Source organism: Astatotilapia calliptera, chromosome 6 (genome assembly GCF_900246225.1).
Source record: "Astatotilapia calliptera chromosome 6, fAstCal1.2, whole genome shotgun sequence".
NCBI classification, from domain to species: Eukaryota; Metazoa; Chordata; class Actinopteri; order Cichliformes; family Cichlidae; genus Astatotilapia; species Astatotilapia calliptera.
Window position 1 is genome coordinate 5284592 of NC_039307.1, and position 23610 is coordinate 5308201.

General features: G+C 39.4%; 1 protein-coding gene across 2 annotated transcripts in view; it reads right to left on the reverse strand.

The window, feature by feature from the left end:
* The window catches only part of frmpd1a (FERM and PDZ domain containing 1a), a 50415-nt gene that overhangs the window by 18873 nt on the left and 7932 nt on the right, over nucleotides 1-23610 (reverse strand). Inside the window, exons 2-6 of one of the 2 annotated variants that reach the window (XM_026169863.1) lie at nucleotides 19356-19469; nucleotides 7695-7817; nucleotides 7227-7390; nucleotides 2115-2217; nucleotides 1931-1976 (exon numbers count right to left, since the gene is read on the reverse strand). In XM_026169863.1, the coding sequence (XP_026025648.1) occupies nucleotides 1931-1976; nucleotides 2115-2217; nucleotides 7227-7390; nucleotides 7695-7813 (432 nt within the window). In that variant the 5' untranslated portion in view covers nucleotides 7814-7817; nucleotides 19356-19469. Of the gene's footprint in view, nucleotides 1-1930; nucleotides 1977-2114; nucleotides 2218-7226; nucleotides 7391-7694; nucleotides 7818-19355; nucleotides 19709-23610 lie in introns of both variants that reach the window. The other variant, XM_026169862.1, reaches the window with a different exon arrangement.

A 23610-nucleotide genomic window follows, 5' to 3' on the forward strand; every position in this document is an offset into this window, starting at 1 on the left:
AGCTCTGCACGGTGAAGCTTCCCAGTATATCTCTGACCTGTTGAAACCTCATGCTTCATCCCGAGCACTTAGGTGTTCAGGTCAGAGGCTACTGGTGGTCCCACGTACTAGGTTTAAAACACGTGGGGATCTACTGACTCCTTTAAAAAGCAGCTGAAGACATTTTTATACAAACAGGCTTTTAATTAATTTTAACTTGTATGTCTGATCTTATTGTGAAGCACTTTGTAATTTTTATCTGTGAAATGTGCTATATAAATAAATTTTACTTACTTACTTACACATAAGTTATAATATGCCTCCTATAAAAACTGCATGGAAGATGTTTGCTAATTTAGCTTTCACCACAGTTTATAAACCAGTATGGCTCTGGTGTCTTTATTTACAGTGGTGCAGAATCAAACAAATATCTGCATATGAATAAGCAAACTTTGCATGTACAGGAAATTTAGTATCTTTTTAGTATCAGAAGCTGGTTTTCATTTGAAGTCTTGCATTCTAAGTTATCTTGACCAGTAATGTTTGAGGAAGCTTTATGCATGGATTTAAAAAGCTAATGTGCAGAGGGGAGAATAAATTTTCCAAAATTAACCATCAACTTACATCTGGCAAGGATTTCTTGTTTGTTTGTTTTTTTGTTGGACCTTTTTTTTTAAAAAGAAAAATGCATTCATAAACAGTGAACGATGCATGGGTCATGGCTCTTGAAACAGATAATCATATCGCAGCGATAATGAAAAATCTGTTTCAAATCAGCAAGCTAGTAAACAGATTCCCCACAATGAGTGATGTCTTCATCCTAAACTGCTACGACTTAACTACGAGTGATGGTCTTTAACTACAAATCTAAACAAACTAATGCATGACTCCAAAGAATGTGGACTCAAGTAAGAATATTGGTTTTGGCAATGACCTCCAAAATGCAGGGTTGTCCATTACAAATACATGGTGCTAATGCAATATATTATGGATTTGTGTTTAACATTTAAAAATGCTGCTTGTAAAAAATTCTCAAGCTCTTTGAGTGAATCTTGTGCTCATCGAATCATATACTGTATACAGTAGATGTTAAAACTGGAATATCCATACAAGTGGAAGCCTTTATATACAATTATTTTATCATAAATTTATACTGCAATATGAATCATGCTGTGTGGTAACAAAGATAAACACATTGTTGCCTTCATTGCTGCACAACAAGTGACAGTTGGCAGATTAAAGCTCTTAAAGAAACTGCCAAGCAATTCTCTTATCTCACTGTCTAATTATAACAGAAAAGTCTCTTTTTATCGTGGTTCAAACTCTTGATTTGACAGAGACGAATATTTTCTAAGAAATGCTGCTAATTCCTTAGAGTTCAGTAATTATTTCTTGGGGGAGCTGTGAGCTATGAAACACACAGTAGAGGCGCTTCCATCACCAAAGTGCTGATGCAGCCATTTATTTACTGATCTATTTCACCTCAGTGCAAACACATACGTCAACTTCACCAATACAGGCTGAGGTCCACAACATGTGCCCGCGCACACGCACAGTTTGACTGATGAAAGATGTGTGTGCAGAAGAAGAGCTGCCAGTTTGAATGTGTGTACTATGGTGTCACAGTTAATGGGGATATAGCGGTGAGACCCTGAGGACAGGACTGTTGTAAGCAAGGATGCCTGATCCCGAGGTATCTGAATAAGTTTGCTGACAGGCTTCCATACATAAAAACACTGTATATGGACAGTATGTATTCACGTGTGCACACAGTAGACACATTGTGCGAGTGCGCTTTTACTACCTAATGAAAACAGGAAACAAGAAATACATTAAGTTCATCTAAAGTGCTGCTGGAAGAGGACCAGCCATTATCCACTTAACTGTAAGTCTGTTTGTGCTGTGTATGTCTTTGAAGTGTGTTTCTCTTTGATAGATAGGGCAGACTCACCAGCATTGTTCTGAGTACCGTCATAGTCAACGTATCTGGGCACTCCCTGAAAAAAAAAAGTACAGAAAGGGAGGGTGTTAAGATGACACATGGTATGCATTGCTTAATTTTAAATAACTGCAGAGTATGTACCAATCATCAGGCATATGCATGTGTGTTTGTGAATGCAGCTGTCTGTGCAGACCTGATTATCTCAGTAGCTTGCTCTGGGGTCAGGTCATCGACAGAGACGTTATTGATCTTCACAAGCTGGTCGCCAGGGACGAGCCGACCATCTGCAGGCCCACCTGCACACACAAAATGTCCTTGTGTTGTCGTGCCCGAGGGTGTTCAATCAGCCTGCGCTCATACTGCAACTGGCGCTGCTGACAGGCTGTAGCTTGTATTCTAGTGATTTCCTTTCATCTCACTCAGTGCATAATTTTTCATACAGCTCTCCAAATCTAACTGTGGGACGACCAATCATTGTGCTTCCAATTTTGGGCACATATAACAACTGTGCTATCTCCACCTCATTTACTGTACTTCTCAGTACCGACATAATATTTTATTTATCATCTCTATAATCCAAAAACGATTGGCTGCTGTCGGCGCTACTGACGACATCTGTTATCTTTGTCCTTTCGGTGAATGAACATGTAAATGTGTTTCAGTGGCGATCAAAAGCTATAATTAGAAGCACAGATTATATTCAACTACTACACATTATTGCTGCTGCTGTGCCTTTGAACTCTGCATGTTAAACTATGCTCTGGTTGAACTGGTACAAGATGTGAAAGAAACTGTATTTTTGTGTTGCATACAGTTAGCTGATAAATTACTACATTTTACAACATCACACTTTTCACCATAGACTGCATATAATAGCTACTTCAGTTAGAGCTGTGCTACTTTAAGCTCAGTGTTTTCCCCACGGCAGATTTGGTGTTTTAAAGTCAGGCGTGACAAGCAAAGGGTGGATGTGAATGAGAAACCAAAAGATGCTGCACTCTCATAGGGTAGTGACTTGTCAATCACATCCCACAGCATGTCTTGCTTTATCATCGCTTTTAACTCTAACGGGAACAGCACGCACATTACATCATATTCCATAAAACTAGACACTAGCAAACAAGATTAAAAAAATCATTTGAAATTTGTTTACTGTGTTTACAAATTATGGGAGTCAAGCCGTTTTCAGAAGCTCCGTCTGTGATTTCGGCTAAAAAATAAAACTGCAATCGATCTGACTTGCTAACAGGAAAGCAAAAGAACTGAGCCTCAGATCACAAATAGCATACGTGAATCTATTCTGAGGGACATCCATCATCTCTGTTACTTATTAATAAACCATATCATCCACCAACATGTGTTTATTCTGTACATCAGGTAACCATATAATTCAGAGAAAGCATTGAATACTAGTATGTTATCACAATTAAATAACTAAAATAAACATAGACAGATGTTGGGCGATATTGATGGGCCTGAAAAAGCCTATCGAATAATGGATTCATATTTCACAGTCAAGATGCTGCAACACGTGCTGCAGACAGACGGACAGGGAGAACGAATTGAGCCAAGACTCGGTGGGGCCACTGGAGACATGAGCAACAGCATCTTTATGCGTGTGTGTGTGTGTGTGTGTGTGTGTGTGTGTGTGTGTGTGTGTGTCTGACAGGCAGAAACAGATGGTGACCAAGAGGACAAGAGAAAGAAGGTAATCTGACCCTGGACCTCAGGGGGATTCAGACCCATGCGCTTTTCTAGGAGAAATAAATGTAGGATATAATACAGATATGCTTTTAATAGCAATAACTGTTGTTTAGTTACATTTCAGTGATTCTTTTCAGAGTCTGTATGTTACAGTATTTGATATCCCATCTTTGTACTTTAGGATGCATAAAGAAACCATATAGTTTTATTTCTTGAAATTTTGAAGTCATCAGGCTGCTGACCACATGATGATAACTTTTCTACCATTTCAGATCTGTGACAATGTTGGGTCACAGAATAACACTTCAGACACACAAGCCTGGAGAAACTACTAAAAACCTCTGTGTAATGGTTTTTGTTGCCATTCACAGAGCATCTGTGAATATTTCACCATTTCTTCTGTAGGTGCAGGATGGCGCCATTATCTGTCCAACGCTATCAAAAATGGTATATCCAGTATTTTCCTGGGTATCAGTATTGAGTATGAAACTCTATAGCTGTGTCCCAAAACATAGGCTGCATCCTCCGGAGGCTGCATTTGAAGGCCGATTACGTCACAGCCAGCCGACGAAGGCTGTCCCAATTCGTCGAGTCCTTCAAAAGCGGCCGACAAATGCGTCGTTCATTTCCCCGATTTTGAAGGATGGGTCGGGTGTATCCTTCGTGGCCCACCATATCCCAGAAACTTTTAACATATTTTCAGGCGAGAAAGTAGCTGTGTAAACTTCAAATATCTGCTTGGTTTATCAAGACATTGCATATTTGCAAAAGTGCGCCGACGTTTTCGGAGACGTCTGTTACCCACCCGCTCAATAGCTAGCCGGGGGGTTCAATGGTCACTTGAGCCGGCGAGAGCTGCGGACTCCCAGCTTTATTGTTTACATGCTGTCTTTCGCTACTGAGGTTAAACATCACTCGGATAACTTAAAAATGTAATTGTTTGGCTTTTTTCAGTGTTTTATTTGTTCCGGAGTAAATCGGTTTGGCTGTGAAAAAGTTATTAGTAGTTAGTAGTTATTATTAGATTAAATACAACTTTATTAATCCATCAGGTGGGTTCCTCTGGGATTTTCACACAGCTGAATACAAGTCAAACAGAAAACTGATTAAACAGAAGTGTGAGACGGTCGAGAATTTATGGCAGTGTCCTGTTATATTTTAGATAGCAAGGAGCAGATGGCCGAGTTTATTAAACTTCACTGACACAGTGGTGATGCAAATCTGAAGGCTAGACCGTCCCATTTCACAGCCTCGCACTTCTGGCCTTCTTGGTCTTCGAAGGACCCGGCCCACGTAGACCGTGAAGGCCGAGTCCTCCGAAGGATGCAGCCGATGTTTTGGGACACAGCTTATGTTATGACAACCCTGTTTGTTCTCTTCAAGAACATGGCAGCACAATTTGCAATGTTGCAGCTGAACAAACAACAGACTTATGTCTTGTTTGACAGAGTCCAAATACGCTTGGCTGTAATTCACAGTGACAAGTTTGCTAAAAAACAAACAGTTAATCAGCACAAACACTTTACACCAACAGCCAGCACGGTGGTGGAGGGGTGACGATTTGGGCTTGTTTTGCAGTCACAGGATCTGAGCATTTTGAGGTCACTAAGTTAATCATGAACTCCTTTGAATAACAAAGTATTCTAGAGTCAAATATGAGGCCATCCGTCCGACAGCTAAAGCTCAGACAAAAGTGGGTCATCCAACAGGCCAATGATCCAAAGCACAAAAGCAAGTCTACAAGAGAATGGCTGAAAAAGAAGAAAGGTATTCCAATAGCCCATTGATTGAAAAAAATGCAATACAGTGAAAATAAAGTTACAACCTAATGGCGCAAATTGAGAAAAACAAAACATGGTTGAGCCACTCTGATGTGGTGGGATCTTAAGAGAGCTGCAAATCTCAATTAATTTAAGAAATATTTTAAAGAGTGGACTAACTCCTCCACAATGATCTGAGAGACTGATAAAGTCATACAGACAACAACTACTTAAAAAGATTCCTGCTAATAGTGGTTCTACACGCTACTGAATCATGGAGTGTACTCGGTACTTTACAAAATTGTATAGATTCCATGATAAATCTCTTTCACAAATACTTCTTTTTTTTAAAAATATGCAAAACAATTTTGAATGGTGTCATCAAACCGAAATAAAATCTGTTGTGCTGTTGAAATTAAAAATTTTTCATCCAGTTATATATTTATAATTTTCCTTTTTATTTTTTGTGATTAATAGTGTGGCGTAAAAAAATTCTGTATACATTTATTAAACGTCAGACTTCTAAAAAGGAACTGATTAAAGGAGAGATTTCACCTCTGCTTTAGAAGTGATTTATAGCAGGCTATTGCCAGAGGGAAAAAACGAGGTTCTGACTGAGGAAGCCTTTTGTGCAGCATGTGCTGGCAAATCCTTACATCTCTGTAAATTAATTTAGTTAAGAGGACTGATTTAAGGTTTCCAACCACACCCCCCAGCTGCATACACATTCCACCTCTTTGAAACCCGAACCATACTTCTAATCTTAGTCATATCCGTCTATTGCATATCAGGCATTTGCCTGGAAGTGATTCTTGGAGACAGTGCATCGTCCGAATGTATGTGCTCCCTGAGAGCCTCAATCGAGGGCTAAAAACGCCATCTTCCTTGAATCCTTCCAAATGTGTTTTGGAACACACACACACAAACACATAAGCACCACAGTTCATTTCCTCTGTTAATATAATTTTGTGTGCATGTATGCAGTATCTGCAGCCTTGGAGGCTTCACTTTTGTCAGTTTGTGTTGCACAGTACACTGGCCAGAGGCCTGCAGGGGTCTGGCACAGCTCCACGCCTTCATTTGCTGAGGAGATTTACTTTATGCAAAATAAGGGCATGGTTCTAGAGACAACAGGGAGAATGAGCCAAACAATATTCTGTTCCTGAGTGAACTGTATATACAGTATTTTACCTCCTAACAATCACAGCCTCGTTTTCAGTAAAGCTTTTAGCTGAGTAAACATATCAGTCCTAAACATATTAGTAATAGCAGCTTATACAAGCATAAAGTAGAATAAAACCAGAGGTGCATTAAATGATGATTCTGTAGGTTTACATACCAAAATCCTTTAATTTATGCTGTGGCTGTGGAATTACTTGTTCTTTGCTACTCTCCACTCATGAGGTGTACAGTGGCTAACGCTGTCGTAAGTTTTCACCTACAGAAAGAATAATAAAGGTGTGATTTTAGGTGGGAGACATTGACAAAGTACTAGAGCTCTGCAGACTGTGGCAATAGAAATTGACTCTTGGCAGGTAGGATGAAGTCTCTGTGGGAGAAGAAGCCTAAGCTGGTGAAGAGGTTCCTATAGCAGGGCTCAGGTGAACATGCAGTGTCAGCTTTAAAACAAAAGGCCCTGATTCAAACTAATAATGCACTCCTTCTACTCCCAAGGTAGTGAAAAGTGCTGCAGTAGATTTAGGGACAAGAGGGCTACAGATCACCGCATAGAATAGCTATTTATAAACACAACAAGGTTTAGTATAGAGACCCATTTGATTTAAAGTTCAGAAATCTGTGTCACGGCTATTTCCTTAGAACGGTGCTGTTGCAAACGTTACCTGAGGTGACCTCCTCCACCAGAATCGGGTTCTGGGAGGAAAGCGTGAGGCCATGAGAGTTGAGGTTTGGGTCGCGCTGGATCTGAATATTGAAGCGGAAGGGATAATTCCTCTGGTCAGAGCTACTGGACTCTGCTGTCTTCCCTTCTGCTGCAGCCCGATCCCTGGAGGAGTAATTCAGGAGTGACATCTTACTGCAGTATCTGTATTTCTCACAGAGCAGTACTACTGTGAACAGCCTTATATTTGTGGGGATAACAAAAACAAGGAAATAATTGTGAAAAGCCACAAATTAAAGCATTAATTTATTTGTTACTGGATGAGAGAACCTGTTTTAGAAGGTTTTACAAATATGGGCTTCCTTTGATGATGACTGTAGACAGGTGCATCTCAAGGCAAAATATATCAAAGATAGTAAAAATGGTAAAATAATGGATTTATACAAAAAACAAAAAAAAGACATAATACCTGCTCAGAGAGTGAGATCTGCTGCCCAAGTCTCTGGACCGTCTCAGCCATCGTCCCACTACCTGCTCTACTCGGCTGGTCCTGCGAGACGGGGAGCGGCTCCTGTCCTGCACCTCCATTTACCTGGCAGGGGTTGTAGATCAAAGGAGCCATTTGTGTCGTAGATTTAGTTAAATGGCTCCACATTAAACAAATATGCAATGTACAATGTAAATGTTTCATAAAAGAATCTAAACAGGAGGCTGGAGAGCTTCCTGGTTGTTTTCCCTCTAGGTGAACGTGACAAACAAGCCTAAGACCACAAGCACCGTTCACAAAAGTGTGCAAACACAAGAGGCAATACCTGGCAAAGCTGCAGCACATGTTTGACTAGAATGAAATGTAAGAGTGTAAGCCCTTAATCACTCTCATGACAGGAGAGACAATCCCTCTTCAGCCAGAGCTCCAGGGAGCTGATCAGAGTTACAGTTTTCAGCTTTTGTTGCTTCGTGTTAAAGAAAGCCCAGCTGCAACACTAAGACTACACTCCAGATGCAAACAATCCTGCACATGGCATTTGTGTGCTTATGCGTAAATCTGTGCTGTGATATGATGATGTTAGGGGTACAAATCAGACTCTATTACATTAGTGTATGCAGAATACAAATTCAATGAAAACACCCTGCAAAAAAATAAAGGAAAAACAGTAAGTGGAGACACAGTACCCACACGCACACAAGCACACACACACACTGGGTATTAGATATTTAATATTTCAACTGAGGCCAGCAATGATGTTACTTGTTGCATCATGCTACTTAAAAGGCTCTTAGCCCAAATTATGAACCAATCACTTACTGCATGGTGCCTCAATAAACATCAATATTGGTAGTTTATCATTCCAATAACAATGGTGTTTCCCTTAAATGTGTCCCTGTTGTGTTGCTGTGAGACAGGTGGTACTTATAAATGATTGTTGGTTGGTGAGAGAGATGTAATGGACATGGGACACCTCTGGCGTCTGCGGGGCTCGGTCAGACTAATGCACGGGCCTATGATGCAATACTAAGTTAATGGGCCTCTGTGGAGCCATACAGTATTTGAGGTAATACAATATCAGCTTACATGCACGTGTGAGCTCATTAAGACCTACAGACTTGGGGAAATCTCCACAATTTTGGACATTCTAGCTTTTGTTTTGTGTGAAAACCCGTGCGAAAGTTGAGTCAGTTCTAAGAAGAATGTTAAGCAGGCTGAAAAAAAAAAGAGTAAGAAAGGCATTTTTCTTCCTGACAATTCCCTCTGCAACATGTCAGCAAAGAAAAGCAGCATGACATCACTTTGCTGACACAGAATATCAAGTTCTGCTGCTGATGCCTCGTAACAGTTGAATGAAAGTTAAAATACACGTCTCCTCAAAACAGGGGTTCTGGATTGTCTCCCTAATGGCTGCACCTTACAAAAGTGGTCACAAAACATTTACTCATGCTGCAGCCAGTCAATTTTGGTGTTCGTAAAGCAGATCTCCACCATATGCATCTCTTACATGCCGCTATAAAATCCAGTGCAGGCAGATGATAGTAGCAAAAGGAAATGTTGCATTCAGTGAAGCAACGGGGTGAGAAAAACAAGATCAGTCATCAGTAACTGTAGTGTTGACAGCAATTAAGTCAGGCACATCATGAACAGGAGGAGCTGAGGTAAAGGTGGGTTACAAAGTGGTCTGAAGAGGAGGCGAGCTACACAACTTAAATAGCTCAAACTACATGAGATTTGTAGTGGATGTGTAGGAAATATCATCTGAAACATTACAGATTACAGATCTGCTTTTATCGTGTAAATGGATCATGTGCCTACATAAAATAACAGTTCCATAGGTTGGGCTCCACTGATACAATTAAATGTAACACATTTAATTAAATTAATTAAATGTAACACACTTAATTGTGTGATGAAAGGTGTATCCATTGTCTTTTAAGAAAAGTAACAGGTTTTCAAAAAGCCTAAATGTAGCACCTGAAGATGCTAGGCAGAGCTTTGCAGATGCACATCTACATGCTGTAGCTGTTAGCTGTCACCCAGTGGCAGTGTTGATACTGTGTGGAATGTGGACCAGTATATTTGTGCTACATGTGCTCATGTTTGTGCCATTGTTGGTCCTTTGTTAGCCCCTGCCACAGAAAAGACAACAGTCACCATATTTGAAGAACTTCTTGCTGATAGAGTGCCATTTCATGGCTCTTCTTCTGTGGTCCCCTTTTGTTTCAATTTTCAACCAATCAGGATTCTACCTATGCACAACGCTCTGTTGGCTTTTTGGAGGAGTGCACACAAGTGAGTCTCCACTACCTCTGCACTGGCTGAATTCCCACAATCCCTCTCTCTGCACAACCAAAGAGCTATGCAAATGGAAACCAACATGGGACCATAAATCTGGCTTCCCTCACTCCCTAACCACACACACACACACACACACACACACACACACACACACACACACACACACACACACACACACACACACACAACCTTCCTCCCAGATGACTGAAGCAGTCAGACAAAGACCTGGGCATTAGCTGATACCTTATACCCCCTTCACATCCTTACGGGCTGAACCTACTGACTATGACTGGGAAAGAGATTCTCTGACAGTAAGCATTCATGGAGAATCACCTTACTTACTATGAATGATACAGGGGTGAATGAAAAAGTGAACAAATGAATGAATGACTGATTTATTTTGGAAATGTATTAATGATAATGATTTCATATAGAATCAATGAGTAACTGGAGAGGTTGATGAATGGATAAGGAGATGCTCTGAATGGAACAATGACGTAAAGCACAGTTAGCCCTGTGACAAGGTGATGAGCAGAAGGATGGATGAATTAATGAATAAAGTTTGGACTCAGAGATGTAATCAATGAGTGAATAATCTCACAAGGCCTTCCCAGTGAGCAGCTGCAGGAAGGAATTTCCCCCAGATGGGCGTAATGATGGACATAGAGGAAACAAAAGATTAGAGAGGAGAGGAGACGGGAGGAAATGTGTGACAAGTACAGGAAAGTAAATGAAAGGGCAGAAGACAGGCAAGTGTGATAGAAGGTGAGACAGGAGGCGGGCTTAGTGATGAAAGTGATGAGTGACATAAGCAGACAGCAGTGGCTCCTGGGGGATCTTGACTCATAAGTACATTATCCATCCATCTGTCTGTGAATAACTCTCTCCTCCTCTTGTTCCCTCTGTTCTCATCCTATCGGCACCTCACTTCTCGCTATTCCATATCACACTCTACCGATTTGCTTCATCTGCAGTATCTCACTTCTCAGGTTGCACAGACCCAAAACAGAAGTGTACTCAGCTTTGCTAGGGACTGACTAACCCAAGAACCGCAGCAGCACGAAGATCACACAAGTTAAATGGTTACATAAGAAAAGGTACAGACCCCGAGACACTGAAGTAATGGATTTACAGAGCAGTGACTTACTTCTAAAAGTAGATTAATCAGGGATGGATCGTAGCCAAATGTCTGTGCATTTTAAAATACAAACACTGGGACAAAGCATTCATCTACATCCAATCCCCTCTAATCCCATAAACATGGTTTCCTTCCTAAGTAGCTTTGATTGAGTATACTGATGAAGTACAAGCCCAGGGAATTAAATTCACTACAGTAAAACATAGGAAAAAATCTATTTTCCAATGGACATATTCAAGGCAGAAATCAAGGCAGCAAAGGAAACTGAGACTGTACTTTCCTCTCTCATCAATGATACAACATGTCAAATATCTCTTTCATAAATATTCTAGCTCCATTGTTAGTGTTTCAAAGCTCTAACTCCTGGTTTATCGTAATGAAAAGTTAAGAAAATAGGAATTTTATCCATTTTCAGTCGTGTGATTTGTATAGGATGGACTGTTATTGGAATATTTCAGGCTGAATTGTGAAACTACACCTCTAGATTGTTGTTCTTTAGATCTAGTTTGTTTTGCTCTACTTTACTACACAATACAGTAAACTATGTGAATTTATCATGTGCTCATCTTGGGAAATCAAATGCGTATGGTAATGTGAAAGAATGCACGGGACACTGGCATCTTGATACATCACAATTGTGCAGCAAACAGGAACAGAGTCGGAGGCTCTTGGTGTCGTAGTGGTACAAGTCACATGTCTGTCAGCTCGGGTTGTATCCTGTTTGGGAACTCTGTGTTTTGCACTTTTTACTTCTGCTTTCACTTGGTGGCACATTAAATCTATGATAATCTTATTAACATTGAGCTAAAAGATCAGCCCTGCACTTCAAAAAATTAGGCTTACCCAGTATATTTAAACACAATGAGGAGTGATCTTTTACAAGTTTCCATATGTGATGAGTTTTAAGGAGACTTCACTATACGTCAGTGTGATATTTGCTGCAGGTTGCTTATTTATTTTTATGACATGGTCACAAAGAGTCAACAAAGAAATAGATTAGCATGAGGATTATTAATATGCAAGTGCATATAACAAGGTAAGCTTGAAAACATTTAATGGCCAGCACAGTCTCCAGACTTAAATCCAATCAAGCTGGTTTGGAATAAACTGGACAGAAGAATTAAATCAAAGCAATCTACAAGTGCTGCACATTTATGGGGACTTCTGCAACAGATATGGGAAGAGCTTTCTAAAGAATATTTGATTTCTGTTGTAGAAAGAATGGCACGGGTGTTCAGCTGTTATATCTGCCAAAGGTGGCTACTTTGATGAGCCAAAAGTTTAGAATACATTTTGGTCCATATATTCATTCTATGATTTCTTTTTCAACTCCAATTGCTTATTTGTACCATGCTTTCATTTCAGAGTGCAGTGAGAGATTAAACTGTATGATTTTCAATCAAATCTGGAAAAACTGGGGTGTTCTAAAACTTTTGACCAGTAGTGTAGTTGGAATCAGCCAGATACAATGAGCTCTACTTTACAGTAAAATATAAACATATATGTTTATATCATATATTTGTGTCCATCTATCCCATTTTTATTCCTGTCTGTCCATCACATGTTGCATTGTGAGGTTATTTGTACCTGAATCACTGTGCCTAATGATAGCCAGTAATAATGCTAAGATAATGGACCATGATCTAAAATTTGATAGTGTTAAAAAGTATAATTCCACCTCTCATCTAGTGACTTTATCTTTGATAGACTTTGCTGTTTTTGTTTTGATTCACGTAATAGCCTCTACTCAGGAAACATCATCTTAATACAAAAACCAGGAAGTACAACCAGAATCTGTGTTGGGTTTTTTGCATTACCAAAGCAATACTTTTAGATGATCCAGATAATGGAGAGTGTTGAGAAACCACAAAGACATTTTTGTCCATGATTTTAAGACTGGCCTTAGGAGATTTACAGGTAACAGGTGCTTAAGATGCAAAAGCGACTCTCAGAACCTGCTTTAACATGTTGTTTCATTCCCATCATCTTTTATGAATGGAACTTATGCACACAGTCAGGAACTGACCTTAGGACAATGAATAAAAAATGTTTTTACATTAATAAATAATGTATGTACAATGTAAATTTAAACAGAGTTTGGAATTTGAGCTGAAAAGACACTGTATAATTTTGTGGTTTGTCCACAACACAACAAATACTTCTACTGTACTGACAGCAACAGCATGCACTGCCAAGTATTAGCACTACCCAGTGACCTGCATGTCGTTTCTGGCAGAGTTCCAACGCAGGGCCAATCTGGCAACCCTGCTGCTGGGACAGGTGTTATGAGGTACTCGTCGTACAAAAAAATAACTTCAGGTCTACCGAATCACCTCTAAACTTGCCCACAATTAATTACATTATATTTATGACATCAATGTGAGTAAGCATGATAAACAAAATAACCAGGAACTAAGATGTGCTGTCCATGTAACTCTGTTCCTCCCTCCTTTTCACCCATGAATGTCTTGCAGCCATCCAACTACTGACCATGTCATCACTCAATCATGTGTCCCCTTCCATCTCGTTCTATTAGATTATTGCTCATGTGGGAGGAATCAGATTTCTCACATCTGTTTCTTGCTTTCTCTGTGTCTCAACGATACTGAAAAATGGAGCTGAAAGAAGAAACCAGAAAATTGTCTATTACACCTGATACAATTGCTTTGTTATGTTATTTTTGATAAGTACCATCCAGTTCAGTACAATTTTTAATTCATTTTGTGATACAATGATGCTCATCAGTGTGCTTACACACACACACACACACACACACACACACACACACACACACACACACACACACACACACACACACACACACACTAGCAACAGCTCAAAGTGGAGCTTATTTTCTAATCCAATGCTAAAATGTGTATGTATTTATAGAACATTATTTAGATTAACACTGCATGATGGTGTCATTTTCCTGTTGAATGACGTTTTTGCCTTTGTTATTTTGTCCGTTTCCACAGAGTTAGAAGAGCTCAAAAGCGATCCATAGGGTGTGGTCAAATTTGATGTCACATTAGAGTAAAATATGCATTTTTAATGCATTTTTTCAATGACATGGAGGCTTCATCTTGTGTAATATGTACTTTAGTTCTGATAAAAGATGCGATTCAGAAACATTTACCTTTTGCACACGATATCACTTTTGTCAAATGTTTGACTGTGCAGTAATCTGACTCTTGCTTCCACTGGAAATTGGTTAGTGGGCTTTCATCCAGACAAAAAAGGTTAAAAAAGGTTGGCTCTGTGCCGTTGTTATTGATCAGGATCATTAGTGGCATTTTTTTTTATATCTGTCTGAAGAAAACCTTTGCGGTTAAATTTAGTTGAAAAGTCAAGTCATTTTTTAATGCCGTATGACTCCCTGAATGCATTTATGCCACAAAATGTCTACAGTTTGGTGTAGTAAAATGTGAGTTAAACATGGCCCTACAACAGACTTACCACTTGTTGAGTCCTGCCTCCTGCCATAAGACCATGAGCTAGCCGGTCAATGCTTAATTAGAAACTAAAATATGATTCAGGCTGTAAATGAGTAAAATGCCACTGCCGGTGTGCTGAGCTTTTCCTCACACATCCTCTGAAAACTATGAATAAATGTGCTGTTTGCATTTCCTAGTTTTTTAAAAATCTATTACAAGGTTGTTTTTTCCCCCAACACTGTGATATGCAATACACACTATAATCATTACAATATTAACACAGTAATCAAATTACATATATATTAGCTCAGGTTGTTTTTTTTCAGATAGCTGTGTCTGCTATAAAATTAGAGAAGTAAACAAAAATCTCTGCCAGAATAGTTTTACCTAATGCTGAAGCTGGGCAGGGTAAGAAATGCTGCAGAGAAACACACACACACACACACACACACACACACACACACACACACACACACACACACACACACACGCACACACACAAGCTGACTAAAGGGGCTACAGCAGCACTTCTCCTTCCCCACACTTGTGTTTTCTCATGTACATTTATTCATTCACTTTGCCATGATAGCTATCTTTTGGTTGTTTCTTATTTACTTTGATTTGAGTTGATCTTCTCATTTAATTTTCTGGATTTTGTTTCCTGTTTTTCTAACGTCCTTCACCTGTGTTAATTACCTGCAGCTTAGTCTTTGCAGAGTTTGTATCTATAGTGATCTTTCCTCTGTGAAGAAGATGTTCCACATGTTTGTCATAGCTAGCAATTTAAACCTACTCTGTTTAGTTCTATTTTCTCATGTGTAATTTCGTTTATATTCTTACAGTCTTTTTGTTTCCTGGTTTTGTTTTTTGGCCATTAAAAGCTTATTTTCATTAGATGCCTCGTTTAATTGTACACAATAGATGCTTATTAGAATTTCCCTCTATCATCTTCTTCTCCATGTGAACCATGTCAACCTCTCACACAAGTTAAACATTGAAGTCGTCTAAAGAATTTTTGACATCATAAAAACTAGCAGCTTAAAGCAGTGTGGTGTACAAATTTCAAGCCTCCACAAAAAAACAGTCAAATATGGTTAGGGTGAATGCTGGGAATCGTAGTATAGCCATGATGTGAAAGAGGGTTGTGACATTAATCTCTGGGGATGATGCTCAGTGGCAATTGCGCTTAAATCAATACTAGATGTAAGAATATCATGTATATCATGGTAAAAATGTATGTGTGTATATACTGTCCATGACAATAAAACTACATTCTTAGTTGTTATATAAAAATGTCCTATTAATCATCAATGGCATAGAAAAGCTCTGCATTTATGAGCAAAACAAAGAGATAAGCTAACACATGTCTGAGAGCAACATTTCCACAGCCTCCAATACGTCACAATACACCACAAAACTGGTTCTGGGAAAACTGGAAACAACAAAATTGTTTCACTGCTTGAGGTACAACCGTAAAGGTGGAGACACTGGTAGCCAGTGATGTGCAACAAAAAAGTAAATAAATGACACCACCAAGCATCATCATAGCTCTGGGGCTGTGTTGAGAGCCAAAGCAAACTGTGCATGGATGCGGTTACATACTGATCGGTCTAGGATAGGATTCCAAACCAAATGGTCGTAAAAGTCCTAAAAGCAGTTAGCAAAAAAGGTCAACCCCAGATACAACATCCCAGGTAGAAAACATTTTATTCTGGACATTACTGTGAAGCTCCTGTATTGTTATAAGGTTAAATAAGTTTAATTATTGTTAAACTAAAGTGTTAACCAGTTTAGCAACTTCACACTCTGACCTCAGGATTATCAGAAAACAACATCTCAATCATCCAGGTCATCGTAAAGGACCAAGGTCATTCCTTCAAGGACACCAATGTTCACATTTTGGACAGAGAAGACAGATGGTTTGAAAGAGGAGTGAAAGAAGCCATCTATGTCCACTGTGAATGATCCTCATAAAACAGAGGCGGTGGTTTATGACACCAACTGTCTCCCATCTATAATCCAGTTTTGAGATCCCTTTCCAGACGCCTTAACGCCCACTCACATCCTGGGCCTTCTGACCTTAGGAAATCACATGATAGGGTGGGGCTAGGTTTCACGATGGCTGTATCCCAATTCAGGGTCTGCAGCCTTAAAGTACGCGTTTCAAGGCCGATTACGTCACAGCGGCGCGCCGAAGGCTGTCCCAATTCAAAGGTTGCTCGAAATGCGGCCCTGAAATGCGTCCTTCATTTCCCTGAATTTTAAGGCTGTGGCAGTGTAGACTTCGTGGCCCAACGTATCCCAGAATGCATAGCGCGGCGGTGGGTGTGGATAATTTTGCCGAAAAAAAACGGCGAATGAGGGGCGCCCGAAGAGTAAACTTTAAGTAAGTACTGAATATTATGTCACTTATTTATGTGCAAATGTTTAATAACGAAGAACATTAAAACATTACTGTTGGCCACATGTCGGCAAAGTTATGTGACATTAGTGACGTTTGTACTAACTTGGTTTTAAAGCCTCTACTTTAAAATATACGCCGTTCAATAGCTGAGCTTAATCTTACAGAGAATGATCAAAGCTCATGTAGAAAGAAACAAACAAATGAACAAAAGATTTTCTCCTTCATTTCTGTCCAAACAAAGCTGTATGACACGTTTCCAGCTGTTAGTATCATGGTTGCTAGGCAACCTGGGCAGTGCAACGGAGGCTAGACCGTCCCATTTCACAAGCCTTGCACTTCCGGCCTTAGCGGTCTTTAAGTACGCGGCCCTTGAGGATCGTTGAGGCTGCGTACTTTAAGGCTGCAGACCTTGAATTGGGATACAGCCGATGAGTTCACCTGAAACCTTGGCTGATTGTGACCTTTTCACACCTTGGCTTGTGCGATTAGGTAGAGGATCGTTAGGGGGTCCATTGTGCTCCTGGGAGGACACTCCCATAGGGCTTAAATATGGGACTCTCCACCATTTGATGTTAGAACTGAAGAAGCTTCTCGGATGAGAGGTGAAACGTCTTCAAGCAACTTAAAGAAGTCCAGACACTTTTCTTTCTAAGCTCCTTAGACATCGGAAAACAACGCAAAAACTCATTGGAAAAGGATGGAAAATGTCTTTGATTATACTTGCACTATTAAATCCTGCTACCTTTAATTTGCACTCCCCAACTGTTGCGCAGTATTTTTTTTTTGTTATTTTGTTTGATTTTTTTTTATCACTGAAAATGTATTTATTGCAAATTTACTGAAGCATTGCAATATCATTTTGAAGCTATATTACCCACCCCTACACGACAGTCTCTTGTCTCTCAAAAGACTGTGGCTGCTGTTGACAGGAAAGGCTGTGAGCAGAGACTGAACTCTCAAAATACAGTGGAAAATACAAATAATCCAAAATAAGTCACAAAATATACACAGGCGTCTGATAATATACTTGGGTGGCCTCGCCAACTAAAGTGTGGGAAACACTGTAATAACCACTAAACATTTTGTAGCTTTGACACAGCAAACATGTTAGCATTGGGAATAGACCGAGCACCTTGAAGCAACTGTTGTGTTCTGAATTGGTGCTACATTAATATAACTGAACTGAGCTAAAAAAAATAATTTGTCTGTAAAGTCAGATGGCACTTGTAGTCTTAAAGAAATATAATGACATAAATAATATTATCCAAAAACACAATTCACTCAAAATGTCCAGAGCAGGGGTGTCAAACATAAGGCCCAGGGACCAGAACTGGTCCGGGAAAACTCTAGCCCCTAAATTGCTTTAGAAAATGTTAAGTAGGGCTTAAATATTTTGACTTTTAAACCTATTTTAATACGTTTTATAGGTTTTCCTACTGATAAAGACCTTCCCCACAGCTTTTCACACTATACCAAAGTAACTAAATAACTGAAAGGCTCCTGTTATTTTACTTTGGGCTAAAGAAATTTCAAAAGGACATGTTCTGGGACTTTTAAAATTACAGGACACTGCCCAATGCGCTACTATTACTTTCTTCTTTAGTTTTACATATTTATTTATTACATTTTAAGCCCAAATAGTTGTGCTGACACATTTCTTTCCTTCACTTCTTTTTCCTTTAATAAAATATCTCAGGAATTAAATGTATAGTTAAACTTTACACTGACAGAAAGGGAAGTTTCGCCAGTCTGGCCCACCTATAATCAAAGTAACCTGTGTACAGGTTACTTTGATTATAGGTGGGCCTACAGGTTACTGTGTACATAAAATGAGTTTAACATCCCTGGTCTAGAGAAAAGCTGCAAACTCAAGTCTTGGCACTCCACAGAACAATCCATCCGCCCATGCACCCTCCCTGTGACTTCTCTGTATTTTTGGAACGTTAACTAAATTAGCTATGCATACACGATGAGTATAGTAAATTCTGAAACATGCATTACTTACAACTTTTGCCTAACACTCTTACTGCACGCACAGAGACACACAGGCGCGCAGAGTAGGCAAATGGGATTACAGAGTGTGTCTGCAGGCTGTGACAGGGAGTTTGTGCGTCACTCCTGCTGAGCCAGATTAGACTGAGCTTCACCTTAGCCTTACAGGTCTGTTTGGAGTAACACACTGGCTAAACTAGACAGACACCAGTTTACTGCTCACTTACCTCTCCACTGTGCGTCTGTCTCACTGTGTTTATCCCACAGTCTTTAAATCCTCTAATATTGCCATCTTTTGTTGTGTGCACACACAAATCACATACACAAACACAATCTGTTTCATTTCACTATTAGAGAGACAGACATTCACACACCTGCTCTCTGCCCTGGGTATCAGGGCTCCATGAAGGTGCCAGTTACAGTCCCGCTGCCCTCGCTGCTCGCCCATCACTCCACTGAAGAAGACCAGGGTGACGTGTCTTCATCTCCTGACGACAGGCATGAATCAGAATTAAGAGTTAGGGTTGTTGGAGCCTGAGTCTCTCAGCATTGTAATATTATTGACAATTTGAAACATGATTTTTATCTTCTCATCTGAAAAACTACAATTAGGGTGTGAATAATGGAGGAAAGCTTTCCTTTTAGATCGGTGAATCATGGGGAAAAACAAGCAAACTGGAGATGGAATGAGAGTGGGGGGCACTGAGGCGGAAGACAGAAAATGAGTCTAAGAAAAAGACAAAAACAGACAAGCAGAGAAAAAGAAGAAGAGTTTGACAGACAGTGCCACATGATGGCAGCGACAGGGGCTGGACAAAAGGGTTGAGGGCAGTAAACTGAATCAAGGGAGGAGGAGTACGGAGAGACAGATGAAGCAAAAAACCACACCGAGCTCCATCACAGCAGGATGGGGCTGCCTGCATCGGCTGCATGTGCTGTTTGTGGAGTCCCACTTACCCCTGCTCTGATCCAAACACCATCCATATTTAATGAGGCCCTCACAAAGCCCTGGGAAAAGAGATGCTGGGAACTCTTCTGTCCCCTCCCTCCCTTATTCCCATCTCCAACTCCCTGCTACTCAAATTCTAATCCTTCTGTCTCTTCTCTTTCATAACTCTCACTTTCTATTCATGTCTTAACCTATTAGCCCAGCATGTGACTGTGAATTAATTTTAGTCTGAGAATGTCACAATTTCCTCATTTTTTCTTAAAACAGGGAATCAGCTGTTTTAAAAAAACGACAACATGTGTGCGCTGTCACTCACTTTTTCATTCAAAAGTGAGGCTACGTGTGCTCTTTGTGACTGTATGTGTGTGTGATTGTATAACTGTATGTAAGTTTTTGTTATGTGAGCGGTAAGCTGGATTTTGTGTGTGTGCGTGTGTGTGTGTGTGTGTGTGTGTGTGTGTGTGGTTGTGCATGTGTGTGTTAAAGTGCTGCAAGCATCAATAATGTATGTAGATAATGCAGCCACTTCACTCTACCAACAACTAACAGGCATACCGACGCACACAAAGGAAGACAGAATGAGGAGAGAGAGAAAACACATGAGGCTGCAAAGAACAGAAAGATGAGAAAGAGAAATGTGAGCAATAAAAGGGATCAAGAGGGTTAGGGTTTGACGGGCATGGAGAACATCCGGTTTGCCTACTCTGTGCTCCACTGATTATGTAATTGATACCTCAGAAACACAAAACACTTCATTTTGAATATTTCATTATGTTTTTCATAATTTCTAAATCTGGTTTTAGGTTCGCTTGTCAGGCGATCTTGATTGAAGAGAAGTTGTTTTACACCATTATGAAAGTCACAATTCTCAGGAAACACAGGTAAGAGGAAAGATGTTTCTGGAGAGGAACAGGGTGAAACAGTGCAACGTTCTGCAAGAGGCAGGAAAACCATATGTATGTTTCATCTCGGTCCTTCATAACCAAAGCTGACTTGCAGCAGGCTCATTTCTGTGATGAAGACTAAATTTCATATTGTTTTATTCATTGATGAATGCTGTGTACACTAATTGGTCCAGATGGATATGGCTGGGGAAGGCTGTTGAATGGGAGCCACATTTAAGCAAAACTGCAAACATCAGCAAGAATGTGGCAGAATGATGATCTAGCTTTTAATATGGGAAGTGAGATGGTTGGTCTTTGCAGAATTCCTGAGGGTGTCACTGTCACTTTGTTCTGATATGTGAAGCTCCATCCGAAAACCCTATTAAAATTATTTTTATATGGTGTAGGCAAGTACACCACCTCATGCTTCAGAAAACAATCCTGTCTTTAGTTGCAATGGGAATAATCACAAGGAGGGCTCTCTCTAACCCTACTGAGAAAATGTAGAGTGTTTTTAAAAAGAACCTTCATGTGGGTGGGCAACAGTGCAGCTTTAGATAATACTTTTAAATCCTTAAACAAAGGTGTGATATTTTTCTGACTGCTTGGGAAAAACAAACAAAAATGGCATCTTCATGATAATTATAACCATGATGTCACACATGGGCTCAAGCCCTCTGGGAAAGGGTGGGTGGGGTTTATGCAAGAAGCGTCCAAGTGTTCCTTTCCTTTGCCTGGCTGCTCAGGCATATAGACAGTTACAGTTTGACTTTTACTTTTTGTCTCACCACAGTAAAACCGTAGAATTGGCTCACAGAGGCTGCAAAAACAAACTCGCTCAAGTTTAGAGATCTCTAATTAATAGCATTTACATTTGACGGTCAGTGTACAACCTACGTTAAAACACAAAATATTTTCTTATAGACGGTAGGTGTACTGGCCTCTTTATGCTTTAATACTTTAGGGTGCTTTTTAGCCTTTACTGGGATAGGATGGTGGAGCAAATATGGAAAGCTGAGTAAAAAGAGCCTTGGCATGACACACAGAAAACGACCTTAGGGTGGACACAAACGTGGGCCTCTGCATTAGCTTTACAGCATATGGGAGGCCTGTTAGACCCAGGGAGCTGGTGCCCTGTTTATGTTTTCTCATTAATTTTGTTTCTTTCCTTTCTCCTCTTGACATTAATGAATTATGCTCACAGCTTGAAGGGTAGCAGTGGGGACCGAATGCAATTAGGAGTTCACACACTTACCAGGATTGTGTGGAACCCCACGATTGTTAAGTGACACTTTGGGTGACTGTGTAGCATTGTGCATTAGAGGTGGGAATCACCATTTTATTTTTTTATTTTTTTATTTAGGACAGTGCATGTTAATGAACATAAAAAAAAAAATTATATATATATATATATATATATATATATATATATATATATATATATATATATATGAATGTAAACATGCCAGATTATAGCCAAAGGCTAATTTCCATCTGTTGTCCTTAAACATAAAAAAGTAGACATAATAATTCATAAAAATTCATCATTCATTCATAATAAAAACTCCATCACCAAACTTACACATACACACCATTCTGTTCCCAAATAAAACATTAACCATACAACTCACGATACGATATTATCACAATACTTAACGCACGATACGATATTATTGCAATTTATTGCAAAAATATTTTGCGATATTCAAATTCTGTACATAAAGGTAAACTTTATCAATATTCATTTTATCTAATATCAAAGTCTCACACTCAGTCTTTCTCTCATTTCAGTCAGTTTTATTGCTGACAAACTGAACGGTTTGTATTACAGTCTAGTCCAACTTAACTGAATGCAACCATCTGGTACAATTATAGCTATTCTGAACTATGCAATTTATGAAAACTATGCAGGCCCATTCAGCAACTGAAGAATTTGAAAGTAAATTAAAACAAAATATAATTTTACATTAATTAAAAAAGTTTTAAACTTAATTAAAATAAAACATGTCTTAAATTAAAATAAGTAAACTGTCATGTTTATTGCTGCCAAAAAAAAAGTTAAACACATTTGGACAGTGAAGGAATGTCAGGATTCTTGCTCAGAAAAGGGAGCTGATCAACAGGCTCTGAAGTCAGAGCATTTTGAAGTCAAAATATCGATTTCTGCTGTCCCTGTATCGATACATTATTAGCAAACAATTGTGTGTCTGTATGTGGTGTGAAAATCTGGAACAGTCTGAGTTTACAATTGAAACAATGCAAAAATATTCATAGATTTAAATTCCTCTACAAACATTTGGTCTGGTCACAGTATACTCAATGATGGTTTTTAGTGTGCTCTGTAATGTCTGTCCTCTTACCATTGCTGGTATGGATTCCAAGAGAGAAAAATAAATAAATAAATAAATAAATAAATAAATAAATAAAGAAGAGTGTGCGTATGTATGTATATATACGTGCATGTGTGTGTAGATATATATGTATGTATGTATGTATGTATATGTATGTGTGTTTGTTACTTGTAATTATTACTGCCTGTTACCTGTGGTAATGCAATTTATAATTTATATATTCTGTATTCAGTTATGAAGGCTCTAATTGTTGTTTGCGAGCTGCCGTTGAGATGCTTGTATGTGCCCGGGGCTGTTGATGGGTCTGTATGCAATGATGGGCGTAGCTGCGGGAAGTTTATTGTTTTTTTGTTGATGAGTGAGTATAGGGGTGGGATTTAATAAGTTTTCTTCGTCCCACTCCTTTTTCAGGCAATTTTTGTTTTTTGTTTTGTGCATTTTATGT